The sequence below is a fragment of the Podarcis melisellensis genome, assembly GCF_964234715.1.
Source record: "Podarcis melisellensis genome assembly, chromosome: 13".
NCBI lineage: Eukaryota > Metazoa > Chordata > Lepidosauria > Squamata > Lacertidae > Podarcis > Podarcis melisellensis.
This window is the reverse complement of record NC_138545.1, coordinates 44,443,847-44,466,679: the sequence shown is the minus strand read 5'-3', so window position 1 is coordinate 44,466,679 and position 22,833 is coordinate 44,443,847. Positions and strand designations below refer to the sequence as shown.

The 22,833-nt window shown below is 48.5% G+C and overlaps 1 protein-coding gene across 1 annotated transcript in view; it reads left to right on the top strand.

The window, feature by feature from the left end:
- The window catches only part of MRC2 (mannose receptor C-type 2), a 77,257-nt gene that overhangs the window by 50,684 nt on the left and 3,740 nt on the right, over window positions 1-22,833 (top strand). The window contains exons 15-29 of the mRNA XM_081883799.1: window positions 1,906-2,044; window positions 3,246-3,281; window positions 6,768-6,928; window positions 7,065-7,132; window positions 7,247-7,347; window positions 8,585-8,724; window positions 11,075-11,180; window positions 12,184-12,347; window positions 14,074-14,182; window positions 15,451-15,689; window positions 16,987-17,155; window positions 17,269-17,418; window positions 18,834-18,953; window positions 20,396-20,575; window positions 22,234-22,260. Coding sequence (XP_081739925.1) covers window positions 1,906-2,044; window positions 3,246-3,281; window positions 6,768-6,928; window positions 7,065-7,132; window positions 7,247-7,347; window positions 8,585-8,724; window positions 11,075-11,180; window positions 12,184-12,347; window positions 14,074-14,182; window positions 15,451-15,689; window positions 16,987-17,155; window positions 17,269-17,418; window positions 18,834-18,953; window positions 20,396-20,575; window positions 22,234-22,260 — 1,909 coding nt within the window. The remainder of the gene's footprint in view (window positions 1-1,905; window positions 2,045-3,245; window positions 3,282-6,767; window positions 6,929-7,064; window positions 7,133-7,246; window positions 7,348-8,584; window positions 8,725-11,074; window positions 11,181-12,183; window positions 12,348-14,073; window positions 14,183-15,450; window positions 15,690-16,986; window positions 17,156-17,268; window positions 17,419-18,833; window positions 18,954-20,395; window positions 20,576-22,233; window positions 22,261-22,833) is intronic.

Sequence of the window (22,833 nt, the reverse complement as noted above, 5' to 3'; positions counted from 1 at the left end):
AAAAAAAAAAGCACACCAAGAACTCAAATAAAGATTACAAATTCTAACAGAGATTACAAACTCTAACTCATAAATATATATATAAATGGTATATAATACTGTTTTATAATTTATGATTGTTTTATAATTTATGATAATTTAGAATCTAAATGTATTTTCATGTAATGTTTGATACTTCCAGCTGATGAATACATCGAAACAGGGCCTGTCCTGGCTTCTAATCCATAATTGACTTTTGCCTTCTTCTCTGTGATTGAAACTGAGTCTCCATCTGCAAGTTGATAAGGATCAACATTATTGTTGAGTAAAAAAGAGAAAATCTTTGTAACAAATTATTGTCTTATACATACAGTGGTACCTCAGGTTAAGTACTTAATTTGTTCCGGAGGTCCATACTTAACCTGAAACTGTTCTTAACCTGAAGTACCACTTTAGCTAATGGGGCCGCCACAACACCGGAGCACGATTTCTGTTCTCATCCTGAAGCAAAGCTCTTAACCTGAGGTACTATTTCTGGGTTAGCGGAGTCTGTAACCTGAAGCGTATGTAACCTGAGGTACCACTGTATCTTTATGAGTTAGAGTTTGTAATCTCTGTTAGAATTTGTAATCTTTATTTGAGTTTGTAATTCTTGTCAGAATACATACTTTTGAATGGATTAGTTTTTGTTACTATTGACTTGTGAGTAGGGACCACTCCCACTATTGAAACTTACATTGGCCTGAGTTCTTGGTGTGCTTTTTTTCTTGGTATATTTAATAACAAGAACTCCAACCTATTCAAAAGGCACTGGGAACAGAGATTTGCATGTTTGTGTGTGTGTGTGTGTGTGTGTGTGTTTTAACAAAGTACTCCTGTCGGGAGATAAGTAAGTAAAATAGAATGCCTCTGCTGTTATTTAGAAGGAAAAGAGGAACAGGAGTTGTGTATTGATGGAGAAAATAGAAATCTGACAAAAAGTCCCAAGAGTTGTTTTGTCAGAACAGTATCTGAATTGATGCCTAAATTGTCACCTCTTCTTTATTTCAGAGATTCTTTTCTCTTTGTCTTTGTTGATATTTTGTCAATACAGAATTCGTTAGAGATGCAGATAAATAAATGAATGCAAACTTCCAACGTTAAAAAACAAACAAACCAGAGTTATTTTGTCAGGTGATTTGCTGGAAATCACGGCTCTCCTTTTACTAATGTATTAAGGCTTCTTCTCTTAAGGAGCCCCCATAAGAAACCCAGACCTCTCTCGACGCTTGTTTGTTGCCGAGGTAGAGGGAAATGCATTTGAGATAATGCAGAGCACAGTGTGGAGTGGGAATTCCTTCTGGTGGGGGGGGGGGGAAGAGGAAAGTATTCATGTCACTGCGCTCAACTGAGTTGGATGAGCTAGTGACCTAAGGCATGGGTAGGCAAACTAAGGCCCGGGGGCCGAATCCGGCCCAATCGCCTTCTAAATCTGGCCTGCAGACGCTCCAGGAATCAGTGTGTTTTTACTTGAGTAGAATGTGCACTTTTATTTAAAATGCATCTCTGGCTTATTTGTGGGGCCTGCCTGGTGTTTTTACATGAGTAGAATGTGATTTTATTTAAAATGCATCTCTGGGTTATTTGTGGGGCATAGGAATGCATTCATTTCCCCCCAAAAAATATAGTCCGGCCCCCGACAAGGTCTGAGGGACAGTAGACCGGTCCCCTGCTGAAAAAGTTTGCTGACCCCTGACCTAAGGCTTCAGTTGACTAAGCATGACATTGAGGGAATAATAATTATAATTATAATTATAATTTATTATTTATACCCCGCCGAGCTGGCTGGGCTTCCCCATACACTCTGGGCGGCTTCCAGAAAAATATTGAAATACTGTAATACATCAAACATTAACTTGCCCTCCCCCATCTTTCTTTTGCCTTCAGTTCTCCTACCATAACTTTGACCGCAGCAATCATGACGACGAGGACATCCGGAACTGTGCGGCGCTGGACTTGGCATCCTTGCAGTGGATGCCTCTTCAGTGCGACGCTCAACTGGACTGGATCTGCAAACTGCCCAAAGGTGACTGGAATGGCGATGGGTTGGCCGGGAGGGGAAGAGTTAGCCACAGTAAAGAACTTTGCAGTCACCTCTTTCATGTCTACGTATCTACAAATGTGAGATTTTGAAAGAGGATTCTTGAGGTAATGTTCAGCCAACTCAATAATGTCCATTAAGCGAAGGAGTTAAGTACCTTGCCTGGGCTTCAAGAGGGTTTTGTTTACAGCTTAATATCTTCATAGGTCACCACAGTGCGCTATGAGTTACCGTATTTTTTGCTCTATAAGACTCACTTTTTCCTTCCAAAAAAGTAAGGGGAAATGTGTGTGCATCTTACGGAGCGAATACAGGCTGCACAGCTATCCCAGAAGCCAGAACAGTAAGAGGGATCGCTGCGCAGCGATCCCTCTTGCTGTTCTGGCTTCTAAGATTCAGAATATTATTTTTTTCTTGTTTTCCTCCTCCAAAAACTAAGTGTGTCTTATGGTCTGGTGCGTCTTATAGAGTGAAAAATACAGTAATTTTAATACCATTTGGCCTGCCAGGTTGAGGATTCTTTTGTGGCTGACCTCTTTGGGGGTTTTTTATTGGGGTTTAGTGCCTGCTTTCATTTTTACTGCTGTTTATTTTTGCTGCCGTTGATTGCATGACTAACGTTTCAGTCTATGTTACTGTTTTGAAAAAACGCTATAAGCTGCCCTGAGCATGGCAAATTTCTATGCGAGTGTGAGGTGTACAAAGATTGTGGTATTAAGTGCATCTGTTTCTTGTCAGTTCCTCAAATAGGATTATCTTCCCAAGATAACTTGGTGTCCCTACTTAATGGGTATGTTAATATTTTTAGAATAACAAAGTTTCTCAGCTCCACTAGTTCATACTAAGATTACTGAACCTCTCAGGGACGTTCTGTCTTCCTTTTGGAGCCTGTGTTTGACTTCCACCCTCTCCCCACAATCTAACCCTTTCTATTTTTTAAAAAATTAATGTTTAATTATTTCTTTGATACATAGTTGAATGTGTGTAAAGACAAGTAGCCGCATTCGAATAAACAAAGGATGAGGCTTGCTTCTCCTTCATAACCAGCAGGGCTTGCAGTACAGAAAGGATAGGGGGAATATCTTACTTTCCTGAAGGGGCATTTTTTCCTGAATCAGGAACTGAAATGAATTCTGGGCTAGGCCCAGAACATCTCCCTTGCTGATCGTGTGCTGTTGTTTAATAGGCACTGATGTGAAAGAGCCAGAGACAACCGTTCAAGGTGAGTGAATATTTCCGCCCCCCTCATCCCATGTGGCAAAACCTCTTTTGTGCAGAGATCGCTCTTGTCTCCACCCCCGCCCCTTACGCCTTGACTTGTGGACGCAAAAAAAGTGTGTGATTTCTGGATGCATGCAAGCTAGAGGAAACACGGTGCCAACTTCCCGCCTCTGTTACACTGCGCTGTTGGCATTGTGCTTTTAGAGCGGTGTTTCTCAAACTTGGGTCCCCAGGTGGACTACAGCTCCCACCATCCCTAGCTAGTAGGACCGGTGGTCAGGGATGATGGGAGTTGTAGTCCAACAACACCTGGGGACCCAAAAGTCTGAGAAAGGTTTGTTGGGAAACTGTGTGCGTGCAGCTACTCACACAGAGTCAATTAAGGTTTGGCAGACAGCCAGAAGGCAATCTGAAGGAGTAAGTCTGCCTGGTGATAACAGAGGCATGGAGACCGCTCCCTGATTGGTCAAGCTCTCTCAAGGGAGTGATAATTAATGGCCTACTAACTGGAATGTGTTCAGAGTTCAGAGGTTCAGAGTTCTGTGTCAGTGTGGGAGTTGTGAGTTGTATCAGAGAGAGCTAGCAAAAGATCCATTTTCTGTTCCTGTAAATAGTCCACTGTATGTAATAAACACCTAACCAGAAGTTCCTGGTTCCTGCTTCGTCTATCCTGTCTGCAGCCAAGTCGCCAATTGCTTCCGTGGATTCTGTGTTTGCTCTGCTAAGGTCTGGCTAAGGTTCCGCAACTAGTCCGAAAGTTGCGAAACACCAAATAGGTTTTGCCATTAAGGTTCAGCAAGGTGGTCTTGTCAAGGATTGGTAGAGTGCTGCCAGCAGTCTTATGTGTCACTGCCCCTTGCTCTCTCAGCTGAGGCGATGTGGGGTCTGCAGTTGGGAATGTGGGCTATGTCCCTGGGAAAGGGAGTTATGTGTTATCCCAAGCTTATGTCAAAAGCAGGCAACAGAAATATCAGCTAACTGAATAGATAGAGTTGGATCCCTCTCAGCTATAGGCCTGCAGAGGTCAAGTATGAGTTTAAGAAGCCTGCACTCATGTACCTAGCTTCATCCAAGTCTAGAAATAGAATAGCTATGCTGGAGGCATGGAAAACAGGGCAACTGAACCATCTTGACTTCTGATTATTTATCTTACCGAAGAAAAGAATGTTTTTGATGTAGGAAAAAGGCAACAGGGCTGTGTGTGTGTGTATTTGTGCATGCATAATGTGACAGAGGTTTACAAAACCATGAGTGATGTGGAGAAACTGAGATCCCATGAGGTCTGGCTAGTGCTAACTTTGGCTTTCTTTCAGTGCCAGGTTAAGACCTGGTTATTCTCTCGGGGTCTTTATGAATTGTTAATTCTGCAGCCTAACATGATGGTATTTGCATCTCTGCATTTTAAGTCAGACGCAGTGATTTATACTTCTGCTCCTGCTATATTCGTGTAAACGTTTTGAATGAATTGTGTGCCCTGCTAAGAGATCAGTGTGATGCAGAGCTGGCTATAAATATTTTCAGAAACAAATAGTGGAGACATTCATCCCCCAGCCTCAACGCCTGGGGCACCTGTTCTTGAAACTGATAGGAATAATAATAATAATAATAATAATAATAATAATAATAATTTTATTCATACCCCACCCATCTGGCTGGGTTTTCCCAGCCACTCTGGGCGGCTTCCAACAAAATATTAAAATACAATGAAACATCAAACATTAAAAACTTCCCCAAACATGTTTCAAGAAAAACAAACAGTGCTTCTTCACACAACACATCATTAACCTATGAAATTCATGACCCCAGGTTGTTGAGGTGGCATTTAGCATTACAGTGGTACCTTGGTTCTCAAACTTAATCCGCTCTGGAAGTCCGTTCTTAAACCAAAGGATTCCAAAACCAAGGCGTGCTTTCCCATAGAAAGTAATGCAAAACCAATTAATCCGTTCCAGTCTTTTAAAAACAGCAATTTAACATGAACTTTACTATCTAACAAGACCACTGATCTATAAAATGAAAGCAATAATCAATGTACTGTACTATAAACTAAATAAGACAGTATTGTAGATGATAAAAATTAAAATTGATTTTTTTTCCTTACCTGCACTGTTTAACGTTTGAAATGTTCAAAAACCAAGGCACAGCTTCTTTTCGGCGCAGGCGCCCCGGAAATAATAACTGACAGCTGCATTGGATGTTCAGCTTCTGAGAAATGTTCGAAAACTGAAACACTTATTTCTGGGTTTTCGGCGTTTGGGAACCAAGGTGTTTGTGTTCCAAGGTGTTTCAGAACCAAGGTACCACTGTAAAAGCCTTTAAAATTGGATACATTCATGGAAGATCCAACTTCCATGCCAGCTGGGATTGCAGCACCCATATTTCAAGGCAGGAATCATCTAATGTCCAGATGCTGGGAATAAGCAACAGAGCAGGAGTGGCCGTGAGTTTTTATTGCGGCATGTGTGCTACACGGGTGGCCAGGAAGGCATTAATGAATAAAGTAGGGACACGGGTGGCACTGTGGTCTAAGCCACTGAGCCTCTTGGGCTTGCCAATCAGAATGTTGGCGGTTTGAATCCCTGCAATGGAGTGAGCTCCCGTTGCTCAGTTCCAGCTTCTGCCAACCTAGCAATTTGAAAGCACGCCAGTGCAAGTAGATAAATGGGTACCACTGTGGCAGGAAAGTAAACGGCGTTTCCGTGTGCTCTGGTTTCTGTCACGGTGTTCCGTTGCACCAGAAGCGGTTTATTCATGCTAGCCACATGACCCGGACAGCTGTCTGAGGACAAACGCCGGCTCCCTCGACCTGAAAGCGAGATGAGCGCCGCAACCCCATAGTCGCCTTTGTCTGGACTTAAATGTCCAGTCATGGCCAACGCTGGGGTTGCGGCGCTCATCTCACTTTATTGGCCGAGGGAGCCAGTGTACAGCTTCCAGGTCATGTGGCCAGCATGACTAAGCCGCTTCTGGCAAACCAGAGCAGCGCACGGAAACGCCGTTTACTTTCCCGCCGGAGCGGTACCTGTTTATCTACTTGCACTTTGACGAGCTTTCGAACTGCTAGGTTGGCAGGAGCAGGGACCGAGCAACGGGAGCTCACCCCGTCGCGGGGATTCGAACCACCAACCTTCTGATCGGCAAGTCCTAGGCTCTGTGGTTTAACCCACAGCACCACCCGCGTCCCTCCAGGGGTCCTTTACCTTTTACCTTTTTACCTGATGAACAAACATGGTACTGTGTTAGAATCTACACAGTTTGGTCAACCTGTCTGCGTAAGCAAACATAGAATGTGCATTCTGAGTCTCTGTTGAAGGAGAATTAGGTTGACTAGATAGCTGCGTTGACACTTGGAAGAGTTGCAGCTCTTCTGACAGGGGGCATCTAAGGGAAATACAAGGTTTTGGTGGTATTAGCTGCCTTAAGCAATCTCCACCTGGAAAGCACCAAGTTTCCCCAGGGTCTCTTAACACATCCCGTTTCTCCACAGCGAGCAATGAGTGGGTGAAATACCAAGATGCTGAGTACAAGTTCTTTGACCATCATTCAACTTGGGTACAGGCTCAGAGAATCTGCACTTGGTTCCAAGCTGAGCTGGTGTCAATTCACAATCAAGCTGAGCTGGACTTCCTGGGTCAGAACTTGAAGAAGGTAGGGAGCCACCTGGAATGGCAATGGGTTCGGGCAAAAAAGGAAACAATTTTAAAAATCCCAATCCTGAAGGGGAGTGAAAGGCGGGATATCAAATCCAAACTCTTCTTCTTCTTCTAATTCCTCCTTTGGCCAGTTTTCAAGGGGACAGGAGCAGCACTGGTGGATTGGGCTGAGCACCTATGAGAATGATGGACGATTTCGGTGAGTCTCTCTATTAAGTGTCTTCTGTCCTAGAAGTATTTTTTGGTGTGTCTTAGATTCCTGCTTGTGTTCAAAATGTGGAAACCTCCCCAATGTGTTGTTTGCCATCTCCAGGTGGTCTGATTACTCTCTCTTGAACTTCATCTCATGGGCACCAGGAAAGCCCCGGCCTACCACCAAGGACCGGAAGTGTGTATACATGACTGCTAGCCGAGGTAGGTAATGGCCATGCAGACATTGGCCTGATATTCCTAATCAAATTACAGATCAACATTCTCCCCTATGGCCCTTTGCAGTATCTATGATCAGCTCAGACCAGCCTCCTGATAATTCCTAAAAAATATTCCACCCTCCAGACACCCATCAAACCCTGAATTTCTGGCTGATGTCCCTGAAAACATACAGTGGTACCTCGGGTTACATACGCTTCAGGTTACAGACTCCGCTAACCCAGAAATAGTGCTTCAGGTTAAGAACTTTGCTTCAGGATGAGAACAGAAATTGTGCTCCGGCGGTGCGGCAGCAACGAGAGTCCCCATTAGCTAAAATGGTGCTTCAGGTTAAGAACAGTTTCAGGTTAACAACGGACCTCCGGAACAAATTAAGTACTTAACCCGAGGTACCACTGTATAGGGTAGGCAGTGGAAATGATAAGATCACTGGTGTCCTAACTTATTATTGTGATGTTGTTTTTAAGTAGTTGCCTAGTCTTTAGAGTTATAATACAGTGGTACCTTGGTTCCCGAATGACTTGGCTCCTGAACAAATCAGCTCCCGAACGCCGCAAACCCGGAAGTGAGTGATTTGGTTTGGGAACATTTTTTGGAAGCTGAACATCCGACGAGGCTTCCGCGGCTTCTGATTGAGTGCAGGAAGCTCCTGCAGCCAATCAGAAGCCGCGCCTTGGTTTTCAAACTGTTTCGGGAGTCGAAAGGACTCCTGGAACTGATTTAGTTCGAGAACCAAGATACCACTGTACATGAACACTCACCATTTTAAAAAAATAACAACAACTATTGGACAGCTGGATAAAAGAATGTTAGGCCCCAAAGAGAAACCTGACCCAGGTTTGGGGTTTTTTCTGTGTTGGAATTTTTTTATATAAAATGTTGGGACAGGCTGTGATGGCTGCTGTTTCTTACAGTGGTACCTCAGGTTAAGTACTAAATTCATTCCGGAGGTCCGTTCTTAACCTGAAACTGTTCTTAACCTGAAGTACCACTTTAGCTAATGAGGCCTCCCGCTGCCGCTGCGCTGCCGGAGCACGATTTCTGTTCTCATCCTGAAGCAAAGTTCTTAACCTGAGGTACTATTTCTGGGTTAGCGGAGTCTGTAACCTGAAGCGTATGTAACCTGAATCGTATGTAACCCGAGGTAGCACTGTACTTGCCATTGTAACCAAGCAAAATATAGAATCTGCTCTCATATCTTCTCCTTTCTCTCCTTCTGCAGAGGACTGGGGTGACCAGAAGTGTTTCACTGCTCTGCCTTACATCTGCAAGCGCACCAATATTACCACAGGCTCCTTGCCACCCCTGCCGGCGCCTACTCCTGGCAGCTGTGCCCAGGGCTGGCATGCTGTGGGCAATAAGGTATTTGGAAGTGCTTTCCCTGGCCCTGGGCACCATCATTCTTGGCGGGGGGGGGGGGGAGTCTGCCAGGAATGTTTGTGTGCCAGGTCCCCCCTTGAACTGGACGGGTGGTGGTGTGGAAACAATTCCTGCAGAGTATACAGAAGGGCAGAAGTTTGGCTGATGGACATTCCTGGTTCAGAAACCACTTACCCATTTAATTTCCCCCTCCTGTTCGTGAACGTATGAGAATGTGGAAGGCAGTATATTGTGTGCCATATCTAGGACTGATGAGACATGGGTTCAGATCACTGTCCACCAGCCTTGCTTAGTGAGATTTCAGATAGATAGCCGTTTCATATTGCAAGTCTGTCTGCCCAGTTGTGTGTACAGTGGTGCCCCGCTAGACGAATGCCTCGCAAGACGAAAAACCCGCAAGACGAAAGGGTTTTTCGGTTTTTGCGACGCTTCGCTAGACGATTTTCCCTATGGGCTTGCATCGCAAGACGAAAGCCCATAGGGAAATCTCGGGGACCTTTTTTTAAATGCTGGCGGTGGGGAGCAAAGCCTTCCCCCCCCTCCGGACTTCAGAAGAGGTCCAGGAAGGCCGGCGGGGGCGAAAGGCTTTGCTCCCCACCGCCAGCATTTTAAAAGCGGTCCGGGATAGCAGGGAAGCGCTTCCCGCTATCCCGGACGGCTTTTGAAGGCAGGCAGGGGGGGCAAAGACTTTTGCCCCCCCTGCCTGCCTAACCGGGGGCTTTTAAATCGCCCCGGGACTGTCCGGGGCGATTTAAAAGCCCCCGGACGGCTTTTGAAGCCTCCCCCCCGCCCGGCTTCGGGGCATCATCCCGATGCCGGGCGGTGGGGCAGGAACGCCTCTCCCAGCCGCCCGGCATCGGAACGATGTCCCGAAGCCGGGCGGCCGGGCGGGAAAGCCTCCCCCCCCCGCCCGGCTTCGGGGCATCGTCCCGATGCCGGGCGGTGGGGCAGGAACGCCTCCCCCAGCCGCCCGGCATCGGAACGATGTCCCGAAGCCGGGCGGCCGGGCGGGAAAGCCTCCCCCCCCCGCCCGGCTTCGGGGCATCGTCCCGATGCCGGGCGGTGGGGCAGGAAAGCCTCCCCCAGCCGCCCGGCATCGGAACGATGTCCCGAAGCCGGGCGGCCGGGCGGGAAAGCCTCCCCCCCCCCGCCCGGCTTCGGGGCATCGTCCCGATGCCGGGCGGTGGGGCAGGAACGCCTCCCCCAGCCGCCCGGCTTCGGGGCATCGTCCCGATGCCGGGCGGTGGGGCAGGAAAGCCTCCCCCAGCCGCCCGGCATCGGAACGATGTCCCGAAGCCGGGCGGCCGGGCGGGAAAGCCTCCCCCCCCCGCCCGGCTTCGGGGCATCGTCCCGATGCCGGGCGGTGGGGCAGGAAAGCCTCCCCCAGCCGCCCGGCATCGGGGCATCGTCCCGATGCCGGGCGGTGGGGCAGGAACGCCTCCCCCAGCCGCCCGGCATCGGGGCATCGTCCCGATGCCGGGCGGTGGGGCAGGAAAGCCTCCCCCAGCCGCCCGGCATCGGAACGATGTCCCGAAGCCGGGCGGCCGGGCGGGAAAGCCTTTGTCCCCCCTGCCTGCCTTCCCAGGGGCTTTTAAATCGCCCCGGACAGCGGAGAAGTCCTCCGCTGTCCCGGGCGATTTTAAAATGCCGCCCGCCAGAAGAGGTCGGGGGAAGGCTTTTTCCATAGGAACGCATTAATTGATTTTCAATGCATTCCTATGGAAAACCGTGCATCGCAAGACGAAAAACTCGCAAGACGAAGAGACTTGCGGAACGAATTAATTTCGTCTTGCGAGGCACCACTGTAGTTCAATTTCCCCTTCTCTCAAATGCCTTGATATTTTTTACCTTCTTACTTCATGGTATCGTTGCAGAGAGGGGGAACCATCTTGAGCTTTTGGGGAGGAAAGGATGGGATAAAACTGAAAATAAATAAAATAAATGTGAAAGTCCAGTGCCAAGGGCCTTCTGGCGGTTCCCTTGTTGCGAGAAGCCAAGTTACAGGGAACCAGGCACAGGGCCTTCTCAGTAGTGGCACCCGCCCTGTGGAACGCCCTCCCACCAGATGTCAAAGAGAAAAACAACTACCAGACTTTTAGAAGACATCTGAAGGCAGCCCTGTTTAGGGAAGCTTTTAATGTTTAATAGAATATTATATTTTAATATTTTGTTGGAAGCCGCCCAGAGTGGCTGGGGAAACCCAGCCAGATGGGCGGGATATGAATTATTATTATTATTATTATTATTATTAATTATGTCACAGGATGGGAAGTACCTTGCCTGAAATGTCTTCTGTTTATAAATCTCCTTTTCTGTCAATTTTATAACACAGTGCTTTAGGATTAACAACGAAGAACAGGTGACCTGGCAAGAGGCGAAGCGAAGGTGTGAGATTCAGGGGGGCGTGTTGGCAACCATCTCAAATTACGTTGAGCAAGGTAAGGGCCTTTTGTTCACAAGACAACTATGCGTATGTGCATGCACACACACACACATTGTCTCCCCTCGCCTCGCCTCTGGGAACTGATCCGCTTTTGGCCCAGGCAAGTGTCTTCATGAGCCGAAGAAAACCCAAGGATCATTCAGGCATTTCCCTGAACATGTGAAAGGGTGGTCTGTGGACTTATTGTACTGAACACTGGACTGGAATGGACCCTTGATTTGAGGGCCTTCTCGGCAGTGGCCCCCTCCCTGTGGAATGCCCTCCCTTCAGATGTCAAGGAGATAAAGAACTAAATAACTTTTGGAAGACGTCTGAAGGCAGCCCTGTATCAGGAAGTTTTTAATGTTTGACGTTTTGTTATGTTTTTATATGAGCTGGAAGCTGCCCAGAGTGGCTGGAGCAGCCCAGCCAGATGGGCGGGGTATAAATAAAACGATCACCGTATTATTGGAGTGATTGCAAGAAAATTAGAACAGTCCATCATAATATATCAGGGGTCAGCAAACTTTTTCAGCAGGGGGCCGGTCTACTGTCCCTCAGACCTTGTGGGCAGCCGGACTATATTTTGGGGAAGAAAGAAAAAGGACAAATTCCTATGCCCCACAAATAATCCAGAGATGCATTTTAAATAAAAGCACACATTCCACTCATGTAAAAACACGCTGATTCCCGGACTGCCTGTGGGCTGGATTGAGAAGGCGATTGGGCTGGATCCGGCCCCTGGGCCTTAAGTTTGCCTACCCATGTAATATATGAAGGAATAATAGAGAACAGAGTGCCTCTGAGAAAGGACAGAATGTATTTCCTTCACCCACTGAATAAGCGTTGTCTTTCCCTCACTCACCTCGGAGGCAGTTAGAGGGCCCTGCGACGTCTCTTTTTTGCCACTTGATGGCAAAACTGAACTCTGGCTTTGTAGGCCTCTAGTCCATATGAAAACAAAGCTTTGCACCTTCATCTGACTTCCTCCAGTAATGGGCCCTTCTTCCCACTTACAGCCTTTATAACCACTCTTCTTCCAAATGTGACCTCTGACCTGTGGATCGGCCTCCAGGATGCAAAGAAGGAGTTCCAGTGGGTGGAAGATGAGCCTGTCAGCTTTGTGAACTGGGGTCCTGGTGAACCCTCTGGATGCGGGGCATCCACAGCTAGTGAGAACCCGGTGAGCCAAACCCTGGGGGACCCCCTCACCCCATTTTGTAGCTATCTATTTGGGGAGCCTCATCTTTTTCTGGGGATGCTGTGTGTTTCATAGAGGGGCGTGGGTGGCACTGCGGGTTAAACCACAGAGCCTAGGACTTGCCAATCAGAAGGTCGGCGGTTCAAATTCCCACGACAGGGTGAGCTCCCGTTGCTCGGTCCCTGCTCCTGCCAACCTAGCAGTTTGAAAGCACGCCAAAGTGCAAGTAGATAAATAGGTACCACTCCAGCAGGAAGGTAAACGGCGTTTCCGTGCGCTGCTCTGGTTCGCCAGAAGCGGCTTAGTCATGCTGGGCACATCACCCGGAAGCTGTACTCTGGCTCCCTCGGCCAATAAAGTGAGATGAGCGCTGCAACCCCAGAGTCGGCTACGACTGGACCTAATGGTCAGGGGTCCCTTTACCTTTACTGTGTGTTTCATAGAATTGTAGAATTGGAAAGGGACCCTGAGCATCATCTAGCAATGCAGGAATATGCAGCTGTCCCATCCGGGGATCAAATCTGCAACCTTGGCATTCTCATCACCGTGCTCTAACCAGCCGAGCTATTCCTCCCTTTGTTTCCTCTGCCAATACCTTTTTGATCATTGGTCCAACACGTGGCCCTCAAGGCTGTCTTTGGCGGCCCTCGGCAGCTTCTTAGAGCAGTTTGAGTAGCCGGCCTTTTGTTGTTGCTGTGAGGCGCATGGGAAAACAAACAGCCAAAGTGCTTGTCGTGTCTCAATCTTTGCGATGCCAAATGGGCCAGCCCTCCTCCTCTAACATCGCCCTGGCCCACACCAACAAGGCTGTAGTGCGGCGGGCATCTTATCATCCAGGCAGCCCAGGACCTCCATACACACAGCCCAGGCTTGCACCCCAGGGAGGTCACTTAGGTGCCAACGCAGCAGTTTGATTTCACCCCCAGAGGCATACTCCATTGGCTCCGGAGACAGACGGATGCTGACAGTATCTTTTGATGGCATCCTAGAGGCCACTGAAACATCTTGTTGCCAGTGAGTTCTGCATAAATATTTAGTGTCTGTCCTCAACTGGGTGCCGGCGTTCTGCGCCAGCTGCAGATTTGCAACAGTTGTGAGGGGTTGTTGCGTGTGGACGTACCGTATTTTTCGCTCTATAGGATGCACCAGACCACAAGACGCACCTAGTTTTTAGAGGTGGAAATCAAGAAAAAAGAATTATTTTTCCCCCAACCCCAAAGAGCAGCGAAATCAAGAAAAAAAATATATTTCCCCCCCCCAACCCCAAAGAGCAGCGGACAGGCTGCATGCAGCCTGTCAGTTTCTCCCAGAGCTTCTCAGGGCTGCAGGGGAAGCCCGGGTCCCCCTCCCCCCCAGCCCCAAAGAGCAAAGAAGCCAAGACAGCGAGTTTGAACCCAGCCCCCAGAACAGGTCCAGGAGCGGCGGCAAGGTTGCTCGCAGCCTTGGTTCCACTCCCAGAGCTTGCGGGGCTGGTGGGGGAAGCCCAGGTTCCCCCCCCTCAGCCCCAGGGACCACACATTCGCTCCATAAGATGCACAGACATTTCCCCTTAGTTTTGAAGAGGAAAAAAGTGTGTCTTATGGAGCGAAAAATATGGTATTTTGCAACTGCATAACCTCAAGTCTGGATGGAGCCTTGCGTGCAGTGAACAGCCTTCCCACTGTGGGCACAGGCGAGTGACTGACGCTCCTGGTTCTGTCTCTCTCAGACCAACTGCGCTGTGATTTGGCATGGCATCCCGCCCCAGTTCACTGGCCGCTGGGATGACAGGAATTGCCTGGAAGAGAAAAATGCCTTCATCTGCCAAAGGAGGAAAGGTAAGAGTGCAGGAAAGATGCAAGCGGGGACTGGGGGTGGGAAGGGTCAGGTGGGCTGCAGAAAGCAGCGAGAAATGGCTGGTGGTGGAAAGAGCAGGGAGGGAACACTCCTGGCTCCCGGTGGAGTACAGGATCAGGTTTAAGGTGCTGGTTTTAACCTTTAAAGCCCTATACGACCTAGGACCCTCGTACCTATGGGACCACCTCTCCTGGTATGTCCCACAGAGGAACTTACGGTCTTCAAACAAAAGCATCCTGAAGGTCCCAGGCCACAGAGAGGTTAGGCTGGCCTCAACTAGAGCCAGGGCTTTTTCGGTTGTGGCTTCAGTCTGGTGGAACGCTCTGTCACAAGAGACTAGGGCCCTGCAGCACATGACATCTTTCCACAGGGCCTGCAAGACAGAGCTGTTCCACCAGGCCTTTGGCCAGGGCACAGCCTGACTCCCTCCTTTGGCAATCCTCATAGAACTCTAGCCCAATGGTTGCCATTAATTTAATTCTGAATTAATATAGAATTAATTTATTTTAGAATGCTGTGTTACTTTTATTGTTGTAAGCCGCCCTGAGCCCGGCTTCGGCTGGGGAGGGCAGGATATAAATAAACATTTATTATTATTATTATTATTATTATTATTATTATTATTATTATTAAGCACATTTGAGTGGTGTTCAAAAAGCTCCAGTATGCTTTTGAATTAAACCAATGTTGTTGTTGTTTAGTCAACTAAGCTTTTGCTCTCATAAAAAAAGTTAAATCAGAGATAATCCACATGTTGTTGTTTAGTTGTTTAGTCATGTCTGACTCTTCGTGACCCCCTGGACCAGAGCACGCCAGGCACTCCTGTCTTCCACTGCCTCCCGCAGTTTGGTCAAACTCATGCTGGTAGCTTCGAGAACACTGTCCAGCCATCTTGTCCTCTGCTATCCCCTTCTCCTTGTGCCCTCCATCTTTCCCAACATCAGGGTCTTTTCCAGGGAGTCTTCTCTTCTCATGAGGTGGCCAGAGGATTGGAGCCTCAGCTTCACAATCTGTCCTTCCCGTAAGCACTCAGGGCTGATTTCCTTAAGAATGGAGAGATTTGATCTTCTTGCAGTCCATGGGACTCTCAAGAGTCTCCTCCAGCACCATAATTCAAAGCATCCATTCCACGGCGATCAAACCAATACTGCTACGTTAATGGCTCTGGGGGGCAGGGTGGGATGGAAGTGCAAGCTACGGTTATTCCACTTCTAAGGATCTCTGGTCCTCTTTCTTTCTCCCACCCCAGACCCTGCCCTGAGCCCTTCCCCAGCAACCTTCCCCCCTGCTCCCAACTCCACCCTCTCGTACTTCAACAGCACTTACCGCATCGTGCAGAAGCCTCTCAGGTGGCAGGAAGCCATGCTCCTGTGCGAGAGCCTCAACACAAGCCTGGCGAGCATGACGGAGCCGTACACTCAGGCATTCCTCACCCAAGCAGTGAGCAGCCTGCGGACCCCGCTCTGGATTGGCTTGTCCAAAGAGGAGGTAAGGCAGCCAGGGGGACTGGCGAAGACAGAGCGGCGAGAGCAAGGGAAGTAGGGCTGGCCCTGCCGTTTGCCAGGGTGGTGCTTCTGCTTCAGACAGCGCCACTAGATGAAGGCAGGCATCTAAGTGGTATAGCAAGACCTTTTCGACATTGTTGGACCTGGTAGGCTTCAGGTGGCAAAGTGTCTTGGGCCAGTACTGGTGGACAGGTGGGGATCAGAGTTGGGAGTGGCACAGTCGCTAGAGCCAGTAGCCAGAGCTACAGAGGTCAAATGACCCATGATACACACCTCCTGGATGGGAGTTCAAGTGTCAGGGGCTGGACTGAGGAGGAATGGTGGGGACCGCACCCTCCCTTCTGAACCTTTCCGAGAACAGAAGGACACTACAGTCATACCTCGGGTTAAATACGCTTCGAGTTGAGCGCGTTTGAGTTGAGCTCCGCGGCAACCCGGAAGTAACGAAGCGCGTTACTTTCGGGTTTCTGCGCATGCGCAGATGCTCAAAATGCCGTCATGCGTAGAAGCGGCAAAAAGCGATGCACACAGACGTGCCATTGCTAGTTATGTTTACCTCTAGATGCGAACGGGGCTCCGGAATAGATCCCGTTCGTATCTAGAGGTACCACTGTATAGATTTGCAACAGTGGCTTGCAGAAGGTTCAGAGGCTGCAGAGGGGAGAAGATGGGAAATATTGGGGGAGCAGCAGGTAGAAGCAGCAGCACCAGGGGAGAGACAGCTGACAGACTCAGTGTCTTTGGAAAGCATTCCGGACCCCCCCTCTCCCAGGACCAGACGAGCATTGAGGGTAGAAGAACAAAAAGGCTCAGAGGCAGGAAGCTCAGATTAGCCAACACAGGGGTGACATAGAATAGGAGAGACGTAGCGGGTGGGACTTTACTTGGAGCAATGCCATTATCTAGGGGAGACCGCATTCCTTCGTCTCTCTCTGTGACTATTGAATAAATTACTTGGTAAGAACTTTTATTGCGTATCAGCTTCTTGGCTGCCATTGTGGGAGGGATAGGATTCCCCATGGCCTGACAAGGTGGGACCAGGTGTAAGGCATGAGTCACTGGAAAAGGGGTGCTTTCATAGCTGGATCCTACTCCTGAAACATCTTAAGATGAACTACCCGTGTAGGACACGGTATCAAACAAATCCAGAATATTTCACAAGCCTTACAGGTGCACCCTCCTGACCACTTGGATTTTATCTCCATCCAGTCCCAGTTACAAGCTTATTCTGCCTGGTCCGACTTGGCAGATCTTTTATTGGTTTACTGGGTTGCTTTTAGGGGAGGCGAAGCTACACCTGGTTCACAGAAGAGAGCCTTTCCTACACAAACTGGCGAGTTGGAGAACCGCAGCAGCTTGTGGGGTGCGCATACATGGATGTAGATGGGACCTGGAGGACCGCCGGCTGCGACACCAAGCTTCAAGGAGCCATCTGCAAAATGAGCACAGGTGCTGTATTTGGGAGAGAACTCAGCCGGGGCAGGAGGGGATGCTCTAGCCAGCCCTGAGCCTGAATGGAGAAAAGGCCCAGACATTTCTTCTAACCAGCTCTTCCCTTTCAGGGGCCCTTCCACCCCACAAGTGGAGGTACAATGGGAGCTGCCCGAAATCTGTGGAGGATTCTTCCTGGATCCCCTTCCGGAATCACTGCTATGCCTTCCACATGGAAGTCGTGCTGGGCCAGAAAGAAGCTAAGAAGAGATGTGAAAAAGGTAAAGTGCTTCCAAGAACCTCAGAGGGATCAACCATGCTCCAGTTCCCATGCCCTAGGACACGGCTTCCGGCGCAAAGTCATGTTTTCTTTTGCTCTGGCTTTTTTCTTTGTGTTTGGTTTTTTCCTCCTTCCTTGTGCCTAAAGCACACGCCAGCATTTGTCTTGGAAGTGCATTGCTGGAGGTTTTATCCAGCGGCATCTACCTGCCTATTCCTCCACTTGGGACTGTTGAGAAGTTCTTGTAGGTGGGACAATAATTTTTAGAAAGCAAAGTCATTAATGCACTCATCTCTTTATATTTAGCACAGGCAAACAATTCCCGGACGACAACCCACGACAACAATGGAACATCAGAGTAATAACCAAATACAGTGGTACCCTGAGTCACATACACTTCAGGTTACATACGCTTCAGGTTACAGACTCCGCTAACCCAGAAATAGTACCTTGGGTTAAGAACTTTGCTTCAGGATGAGAACAGAAATCGCGCTCTGGCGGCACGGCAGCAGTGGGAGGCCCCATTAGCTAAAGTGGTGCTTCAGGTTAAGAACAGTTTCAGGTTAAGAACGGACCTCCAGAATGAATTAAGTGCTTAACCCAAGGTACCACTGTACCAGTGCTGAAGGAATCTGCTCACCCCTACTTTGTGCCTGTTTTAGTACAGAACGGTGTGCACACACCATTGGTGATGCGTTTCTGTAGAAATCCCAGTTGCTGCAGACATGCTCTTCTAAAGCCCAGGCACCTTTCTCCCTAGAAAGTCAGAGAACTGCTAACTCTAAGAGTCTATAGACCACCATTTTTTCCCTTTCCTTTCTCCTGCAGAGCCAGTGCTCGAGGAGAAAGCAAGCAGTTGATTGGCAATAAGGCAAATGGCAGAGCTTTTCCTTGGGCAGAGATTATTCTGCCCATTTAAGGGTCCTCTTTGGTTAGAAGGTTTCGCTACAGGAGCTATGAAGGGAAAACTTTTGCGGCCTTCAGGCACGTAACATGCAGGCACCTGTGATTCTGTCAACCAAACTCAGTATCCTGAATATGAGTGTTTTTGGCAAGTTTTTCATGGGAAGTTTGCCCGTAATGTGTAAGAGATCGAGGAATGAATAAGAATTACCTGCGTCAAATCCCGTCTTTCGTTCTCATGACACACAGAAACAGCATCCTTTCTCCCAACATGAGAGACAGTAATATTGGCTCACTTTGCAGATCAAATGAATATATGAAAAGGGTGCTTAATTTGCATATCTTTTTTTTATTCTGGTGACAAAATTTGAGCTTCCTTCATGTGGACAAGGGTGTCGTTCAGAAAATGCACAGTGCGAGAGCCTCTCGGCTGTACTCTTCTTGCCCAGAAAAACTTTCAGGCTTGTGCATCTGTTTCTTCTCCTGTTCCATCATCTCCCGCTTCCCCCACAGTTGGAGGTACGGTGCTGTCCATCCTAGACGAGATTGAGAACCTATTTGTGTGGGAGCATCTTCAGGCTTATGAGAGCCAATCCAAAGGAGCTTGGCTAGGGATGGCCTTTAACCCCAAAGGTAAGGCTGGCAATGTCTTGATTGATTGGCATGTAGTTAACAGCATGTTATCGTCGTAGGAAATGAAGAGCAGTGAGGAGGGAGAGTTTGGGGCAATAAATGAAAGGTGGCGTTAATACATGAACTGAGACCAGGCATGGGCAAACTCAGCCCTCCAGATGTTTTGAGACTACAATTCCCATCATCCCTGACCACTGGTCCTGTTAGCTAGGGATGATGGGAGTTGTAGTCCCAAAGCATCTGGAGGGCCAAGTTTGCCTATGCCTGACTGAGACTGAGGAGCAGTCCAGTTTGACCCCACATATGGATCTTGGCCACTTTGATTCCTATGCATAAAAGGACATTTGAAGTCTATAATCTGCACCCAGGGGAAACAGCAGAAGGAGAGGAGAGGGAAATGGAAAGAGTGATAAATGGGGGTAATATGCAATCACATTTATTTAAAAGCATTTCTAAACATAGATAGGTGGCTTATAAAAAACGGTAAAGGACCCCTGACAGTTAAGTCCAGTCGCAGACGACTCGGGAGTTGTGGTGCTCATCTCGCTTTACAGGCTGAGGGAACTGGCGTTGGTCCACAGACGGCTTTCCAGGTCATGTGGCCAGCATGACTAAGCTGCTTCTGGCGCAACGGAACAGTGAAACCAGAGCAGCGCACAGAAACACAGTTTACCTTCCTGCCGGAACAGTACCTATTTATCTACTTGCACTTTGGGGCGTGCTTTTGAACTGCTAGGTTGGCAGGAGCTGGGGCCGAGCAACGGGAGCTCACTCCATCATGGGGATTCGAACTGCTGACCTTCTGATTGGCAAGCCCGAGAGGCTCAGTAGTTTAGACCACAGCACCACCTGCGTCCCTTTAGGTGACTTATACCCAGCCATTTCTGCCCAGCAGACTACACTGTCATTGTCACGGTCCAGTTCATGGGCGATCAAAGTCCCGGCAGGGGGACGTCAGGACCGGGGGCAAGATGGCAGGGTGGGAGTAGGAACGGGGGTCTAGAAGCCAGGAGTCAGGAAGCCAAGAGTCCAAGGGTCAGAGAGCCGGGAGTCAAGAAGACAAGGGTTCGAGGGTCAGGAAGCAAGAAGCCAAACACAGCAAAGCAGGGAGCATGTTGCTGTGGCAAAGAGCTGAAGGAAAATGTTGACCTTATATCCCTTCCCAGCTCTTGCCACCAGGTACTGTGAGTTACCAATCGGCCTCACCTGTTACCAATCGCCTTGCCTCTTCAGAACAAACTTAGGAAGGCCCCAGTCCTGCAAAGTCCTATTGGTCACAGGGCCTGGCTCCTGCACACACACCTGACAGTAATCCTTGAAACTTGTTTCCTCTTTCGGAAAAGGAATTTTTCATCCTTTTCTGCCGTCCAGCAGTGCTGCTCCCTCCCTCTCCCTCTCCTCCCACCCCGCCACCCCACAGCATGTTTCTCCTTCCTCTGCAGGGGGCACACTCGTCTGGCATGACAACATGGCGGTGAACTATTCTAACTGGGGGCAGGATGACACGGGACCCAGCATGCTCAGCCAAAACAGCTGCTACTGGATCCAGAGCAGCAATGGGGTGTGGCACTTGGGCTCCTGCTCCAATGTCACCATGGGAGTCATCTGCAAGACAGCCCGAGGTAAGCGGGTGGTTTTGAAGGCCTTGGAGCTAAATAATAATAATAATAATAATTTTTTATTTATACCCCGCCCATCTGGCTGAGTTTCCCCAGCCACTCTGGGCGGCTCCCAGTCAAGTATTAAAAACAATACAGCATTAAATATTAAAAACTTCCCTGAACAGGGCTGCCTTCAGATGTCTTTTAAAGATAGGATAGCTGCTTATTTCCTTCACATCTGAAGGGAGGGTGTTCCACAGGGTGGGCGCCACTACTGAGAAGGCCCTCTGTCTGGTTCCCTGTAACCTCACTTCTCGCAATGAGGGAACCGCCAGAAGGCCCTCGGCGCTGGATCTGTGTCCGGGCTGAATGATGGGGGTGGAGACGCTCCTAAAATGTGGGGTGAGGCTTCTAATGGCCATGGGTCAGACTTCAGCATCGGGGAATCAGAGCAGGAGTTTGTTGGGGTTTATTAATGGGTCCCCATCACTATAGTCATCCCTCTTGTTACGTTTGGTTCAGGTTACGTTTGGTTCAGGTCTTTTCAGGTTGTATCCCACGGCGACCTGGAAGTACCGGAAAGGGTTACTTCTGGGTTTTGCTGCTCGCGCATGTGCAGACGCTCAAAATGACGTCACGCGCATGTGCAGAAACGGCGAATCGCCAGAAGCAGGTTGCGTTCTGCTCATGTTGCGAACGGGGCTCCGGAACGGATCCCGTTCGCAACCAGAGGTACCACTGTACAATGTAAGGGCCAGTTGCAGTAAATCACACATGATCAACAGCCAGTGAGGTGGGTTTCGGTGGCTCAGAGAAACTGCAAGGGATTGACCTTACTTCTCTTTTGTTTAATTATAGAATCCTGTATATATCTTCATGCATTGAGACTTTTTCTAGTCCACTGCTGTGGTGGTGGTTTTTGGATAATACTGATAATTTAAAGAGAAACAGTCTTGACCAAAGACATCCAGTGTGCTCTTTGGGAACCTGGCCCTCTTGTGAGCTGGGTGGTTTAAACAGAATATGTTAGACATGGATTGTCCTCTGCAGATGGCCTTTGGTTGTCCCAAAACTTGACATAGAATGAAATAGTTTCTTGGGTCAGCTAAGGCTGCTGTGGGAATCTGCAGAGTTCTATGGGTTCGTGAAACTCTTCATCAGCTAGTGAAAAGCGAAGCGGCTTTCAAGTAGATAAGAGAGGGAGCTGGGTGACTTGTCTAATCTAATCTTTTCCATTCTGCCTAATGAAGAGTTCTGTGAAGGCTGAAAGGCGTGCATACTCTTAATCATTCCTAAATTGGTTCAGTAAAGGTATTACTCTTAATACGTTTGATTAATGTTACTTTATGGAGAAAAATGAAGGACAAAAAAAGCTAGACAGTAAGGTTGCTCTACCAGTGGACAAGGGGACAAGTGTGGTTGCAATTGAAAGAGAGGATATATTATTACTTTTATTATTATTATTAGGGTTGAAAGGGAAAGGTAGCTAATGAAAGTCAAAGGAATGCAACAGCAAAGCATGGAGGGAGTTGCTTTGGAATGTTTTGAGCAGCTCTGAAGGGCTGTTTTCAAGCAACATAAGAAACAGGACTAGGAACAGGCAAATTAATGACACCCTTTCTTTCTTTCTTTCTCTCTCTCTCTCTCCCGCCACTGGCTGGGTTCTCTTTCCATGGCAGCGGAAGAAAGCAGCCTCTCCAGATCAGGTACGTACCAAACTGGAAACTAGTTGCAGTGTCTCCTTGTAGGTGAGCTTGGCTTTGCCTCCTTTGAACACCAGTCCTGAAACAGATGGACTCCCAGTCTGTTAAACTGGTTGTAAAACCGGAGTCTTGTGCCTTTTGCACTGTAGAAGGTGGTGAGAATTTGAAACAGGAAAGCTGGACCTTCTTCAGTTGCAATGACTGGGCACAAGTGAATTGGACAGGCCTAGGGCCCTCGTACCTACGGGACCGCCTCTCCTGGTATGCCCTGCGGGGGACCTTAAGGTCCATAAATAGCAACACCCTAGAGGTCCCGGGACCTAAGGAAGTTAGATTAGCCTCAACCAGAGCCAGGGCCTGAGTATCATAGAATCAGAGGATCATCTAGCAATGCAGGAATACGCAGCTGTCCCATACGGGGATGGAACCTGCAACTTTGGAATTATCAGCACCACGCTCTAACCAACTGAGCTATCAATGCTTTCTCATGGATTTATAGAACTTGTATCTTGAGCAGAATTCATCATGCCAAGGGACTCTGTTGACATTTAAACTGAACTGTTAGGTAACTGGGGA